The 5,722-nt window shown below is 39.5% G+C and overlaps 1 protein-coding gene across 2 annotated transcripts in view; it reads right to left on the reverse strand.

The window, feature by feature from the left end:
- Positions 1 to 1,957, reverse strand: part of vgll4b (vestigial-like family member 4b) — a 32,760-nt gene extending 30,803 nt beyond the window's left edge. The window contains exon 1 of one of the 2 annotated variants that reach the window (XM_031849152.1): positions 1,787 to 1,957. In XM_031849152.1, coding sequence (XP_031705012.1) covers positions 1,787 to 1,913 — 127 coding nt within the window. In that variant the 5' untranslated portion in view covers positions 1,914 to 1,957. The remainder of the gene's footprint in view (positions 1 to 1,786) is intronic. The other variant, XM_031849171.1, reaches the window with a different exon arrangement.
- Positions 1,958 to 5,722: the final 3,765 nt, after the last annotated feature.

The raw sequence follows: 5,722 nt of genomic DNA on the forward strand, positions 1-5,722 counted from the left end.
GGCACTGTGCTGAGCATGAGAGCGGCTTTCAATACAACAACTAAGTTAATATTTGATAGATGCCAAGTCATTCAGAGCTCCACAGCTCCGTCGCCACAATCGCAAAGAAAATCATGATTGTTCCCATAAAGCGGTAACATTTGAAATCTGCCAACACCAGAACTCGAGTTTTGGTGCGGACCCCAAAATGAGACTTTCATCAATAGCGTAGCTATATTAAAAATGTTAAACATGTATACACTACATGAAATTTAATCAGAAAATGTATTCATACATAGACATGTAATCAGAAAATGTAAGCATAAAGGCCTTAACTGAGCCAACACAGAGTGACACACAAGGTATTCTTCTTGTTTTTGGAAACATTGGAACAAATGTCAGTATGTTTTTTTAACCACGGGTGACTTTGGCGTATTGCATTGTTTTTGTTGTTGTTGTATTTGTTTTTTGTTGCAATATGGACTTATGTGTCTGGAAATAAAAGTTGAATATATGCCAAACTTTTCGGTGCATCGGTGTTTAACGTCGTCTTCTGAATGAAAGCAGCTAAAAAGGAACTTTGTCTCAGCAGAATACAGTCTTCCTTGATTTACATGTACGAATATTATATGAGGGCCACAAATAATTATTTTTACTTATTATTGATTTTTCAATTAATCAATAAAAGTGTTGTAGGCGCCATTCTGAACGAGTACTTTTGATATCTATTGAACTTTGCCAATAATAATTCTGTACTTTTATTAAAGATTGAATGCAGGACTTGTACTTGTATTTTAGTATTTTAAACTTGTAGGGTTGTTCTTTAAAAAAAAATGGTAGGAATACTTCTTCACTGTTATTGTCCTCTAGTTTGCTGTATTAATTGTGACCTTCCTGTGATATTTTAACTACAGAGCATTTTGCACTTTTAGCATGTTGGGGGGGTTGTGTTCTCCAGTATCGAGCCTTCAGTGTGGCTTTACTATGCGAGGTATTTGTGGGGAAAAAGAGAAACTCTCCAGCGCGCTTCTCTTCCCTCTTTCTGCATTCCTGAGATACCGTTCCCTCATTCCTCCTCATTCCTCAAGGAAAACAGCGCTTTAAGGACGATTGTCATTAAAAAAACAAAACACTTCCTGAAGCTTCAGACCAAACTGCAAACACGTCAGGTTTGTTGTCCTTTCGCTCGTCACAACACAACATTGTGTACGTGGAACAGCGACACGCTTTTTGGGACCAACTGGGGCAATAATGAAACCGATTATTATTATTATTAGTAGTAGTAGTAGTAGTAGTAGTAGTAGTAGTAGTAGTAGTAGTAGTGGCAAGTGCGTCCACTTTTATTCTCACCAGTGGTGTATTTATACCAGCGTGACTCAGTTCTTCCTCGTCTGCCCTTTAAGAGGTGTCCATGCAAAATACCAAAGAAACGCATTGCTACTTAAATAAAAGTGATTACGTTTCACTTCTTTCCACCACACTCACAGTAGTCGCACAACTAAATGTCCCCAAACGAGGGAGAAAGCGTGCGGCTTGAGCGGGTCTCCAGACGTGAGAAAGTTTGGGGACGTGTGAAGCCGCCAGAGCCGCTTCACGAGCCTGAATGAAATCTCATATAACGACGCGGATGTTGCTTCAGTGCGGTCGTATGCGCGTGTTTACGTCGCTGCCTTTCGTTTACATGCGGACTAGGTGTTTCGCAACAACTGACTCAAAGGGGAAGACAAAAAAAAAAGAGCGCACTCTCATCCTACAAACGCGAAACAATTTCAGTCAGACGCAACTTCATGTTTAGCAGCACACATACCTCCTTCAAGCGCCACCTTGGTATCCTCCAGTATGATAATATCCACACAGACAAAAAAACAAACACAAGATACAGGGTATATCCCACAGAGACGCAAAACAGAAGCCGCGGTCAAACGGTGCCGCATACGAGGCAACACAATAGTAGCAGAGCTGTCGGGACAAACTTGGTTGTAGGCTAAACGAGGAAGAGGAGGAGGAGGAGGAGGGAGGGAGGGAGGAGGGAGGGAGGAGGAGGAGGGCAGGAATGCCTGGAATGATGGAATTCAGTTCCTAGCAGGTGGTGAAAGTGAAGCACGCTGATTGGTGGAGGACCGAAGCGATGAGATCAGCATATATTATGATAATAACCCATTGCATCACATCCTTCTGAGAGTCAGGGCTGCTGTCACAGGCTTTACTACTCCGAGCTGGTGAAACATTATTAGCAGGTGATTAAGGAGAGCTCCCGCCCTCAACAGATACTTTATAAGTGCCTTTGTGCAAGGCAGTTAACCCTCAATTTAATGTTTAATGTGTATGTGTGACCCCATTAGTCGTTATACCTAATAAAGGTCCATATTAATTATATTGTATAAAGGTTTACACTGACACCAGTCCCTTACTTAGCATTCATAAGCAGCATATAAACATTTAAGATACATGCAGCTAAACAGTAATTTCTCAGTGCCTTATGTATTTATAATACATTACATTATAGTGGTGTGTATATAAAGCAGGCAGATTGACTGGATTTGTTACCAATGCATCAGTGTTCAGCGTTTTATGTTGTAGTGAAGCTAATTTTTGCTGCTCTGTACACTGTTGGGTAGTGTAATCTGCACTCATGCATTATGTTTTGGAAAATGATCGTTTGTATTGTATTTAGAACCTTAACTTGCAACGGGACCAATATCTATAGCTGTCAAACGAATGTAGCGGAGGAAAAATACAAGATTTCCCTCCGATATGTAGAACTGTAAATGTACTTATCTCAGTTGTGGTGGGATTATGTGTGGATTGCACAAATGTTAAAACCTAAATCTGGCGAATGAAATGTATGTGGGGTCAGAAAACTGTCCTGAAGTACATATTGTTTTAAAAATGCAATAGATTACCAGTGAAAAAGAGAAGTACAGAACAAATCACACAAGTTATTGTGAGTCTATACCTTTAAACTATTCATGAGGTAGCTGAAGTCATTTTCAAGCATGACTCATGATGCAGTAGCCAACAAAAACAGGTGACAGTACAAGGAAGTAACTGGTAATTTCACTACTGACTGCAGTGTGGACCAGTATATCTTTATGACAGCACTGACTACATTCAAATGTATTCTTGTTTTAGTAAAACAGAAAGTGATATTTTTTTTTTACAGCAAAATTCTACACACATTTAGAGCCTTTATGTACTGAGCCAATGGCACAGTACCAGGACCACAGAACTGAGAGTAAATGGAATTACATTAGTAATGTCATTAATTACACCTGTGCTTTACCTGCTATAACCTCAAAATATTGGCAGTGAAAAAAAGCTTATGAATATCACAATTCACTGTTTATACTATAAAGTAATACAAATATTAGAATAACACTCACAGTCACGTTTGTTCTTCATTAATCCTCCTGAATAGTGTCAACAAGAGAGATAATCTAATATGTTGTGTGATAATAGATTTAGTTACATTTTGTAAAAAAGCTGAGGCGTCATATTTTATGAATAAAGCCGGTTCAGTTAGTAAAGCCAGGCAATCTGAATTAAAGGGCCCAACAGTGAAAACAGCCCAAATAAAGTGACACAAACAGTCTCCTCTGGTATTATGACAACCAGCAAAGAAAAAAATGTAGTACTGTGACTTCAACTATATAAAAAGAAAATCATGCAACTGAAAACAAAGTCATCATGGATGCTGTTGTATTCAAATGTTTATCAATCCCAACACTTGTAACTAAATAACATTACAGTAAGAATCAATTACAGCTTACCTGCTTACAACAGGTAAACTGTTCATAATTTTTATCATAAAATAAATGTGATCCTGTCTTTTATTTCATGAACACTGTCATAATTATAGTGCAAACATCAAAACTGCTGGTAAAATGTCAAGAAGAAAGATTGGAGATCTTGGGGAAATTCAAAAGGGGATAAGAAGTGTGTGTGTGTGTGTGTGTGTGTGTGTGTAAAACATGCAACACCAGTCCACATCTGTGAGTTCAATAAAGGGCCCTCTCAGAAATATCATTGTCAATCTCCATGCCCGTCATCTGACCGCTCACATGGAAAATGCACACTCGCGGTCAAAAGATGACAGAAGACACCAAAGTCTTTTCTATACTTGTGAACCTTCCTGCATGCTGTGCTCACACTGATCCAGTGCCGTGGCTCTGGAGCAGGGGTGCCCACACTTTTTCGACTTGCAAGCTACTTTTAAAATGACCAAGTCAAAATGATCTACCTACATTAAAAATGCTGAATACCTGAGGACCTGCTGGAGACTGAGCGTCACGTTCAGCCTAAAACTACCACCGAGGAGGAGATGGAGGTATTTAACTATTATCCACCAAATAATTCAGTTCAGAACAGTTTCACGGTCTTAAATCCATCAATTGCCCAATTCCAAACTCAGGTGCAGGTGAGATTTGGGTGTGGCTATAATTACCACACTACACGGGATGCAACATATTAGCATTTGAATATGAATTTGCAAACATAGACAGCTTAACAATGTTAAAAGGATCATTTGTGGAGTTACTTGCAACAGCTTCATCTTTTGTTGTGACTTGTTGCATGTATGATTTAAAATATCTGCAAAGCAACAGACAAAATTATTTTTTTTAATATATAGTGTATCATTACTGCTAATGGGTCATAATGTGTGGAGTTTTGTGAAAACTGTGCCATGGAAAACATGAGGTACGCTGGACTAGAAAATAGTGAATTCATAAAAGGAGACATTATCTGCCCTTGAGAACAGAACAGAATAGAATAGAATGCTGGATGGAACGGGAACACAGCAGAGTTCTTGAATAAATTAGAATGTTGAGGTGTCATCTTGTGGATGAAGCCAGATGCTCCACAGAGGACAGCTGGACAGCTCTGAGGTAAGCCACATGCAAAACCACTCGTCAAAATTTCAAGAAAAGTATTTTTTTTTATTTTATTGGTCAGGCTTCCTGGGGGGCTCCCTGTTGACGTGAAGGTCTATCATCTGGCAAATTGGCAGATGAACTTGCAAGCTTTTCAACCTCACTTCAGGCTTCCGGTGTGTCCGATGTAGGCTGCTGGGGTAAGATACTGGCACCAAACTCCTGTCGTGTAAACCAGTAGCATATCTGACCTGTAACTTTGGATTCAGAATAGACTTTGCCTGCTACCACTTTTCAAAATTTGGCTCAGGGTGTTTGGTGCCACCATGATGATTTAAGGATTACCAAATCCCTCCTTGAATGTCAAATTGTCAGCATTGATTATTTACTGAGAGTTAAGTACAGTAAAACTTAGAGAGCTTTGCTTATAGGAGGGATATTTTGAAATATAGTATTAATTATTTTACAACTGTATGATTATAAACTAACTATGTAAGATGTTGGGATTTACTCTAACCTCCTACATTAGGACAGTGTTTGTATGCTCTCATTCTCTCACAGGTTTCTATGGATCATTGTTATATCTGGACGCTGGTCGTGCCTCTAACGTAGTTGTGACATATGCAAGAGTAATATCCCTGTTTGCCCTGATCGTGACAGTGAGCGTGAACTGTCGGGGAGAGGCAGTCACGTATCTCCTGAGTGAGAGTCCTCCACGGTGACATGTCGCTGTGTTGGGCTGCTGTTTCAATAGTATCAAAAAAGGGGATGGCCAGTCTTCAAATCATATGCCAACATGCGTTAGGGTACTTCTGGTGTCCGATGTACGATGATGGGGTAATATACTCTCACCAAACTCCTGTCGTGTAAAC

The sequence above is a fragment of the Anarrhichthys ocellatus genome, unplaced genomic scaffold, assembly GCF_004355925.1.
Source record: "Anarrhichthys ocellatus isolate YVR2014 unplaced genomic scaffold, GSC_Weel_1.0 scaffold1, whole genome shotgun sequence".
NCBI lineage: Eukaryota > Metazoa > Chordata > Actinopteri > Perciformes > Anarhichadidae > Anarrhichthys > Anarrhichthys ocellatus.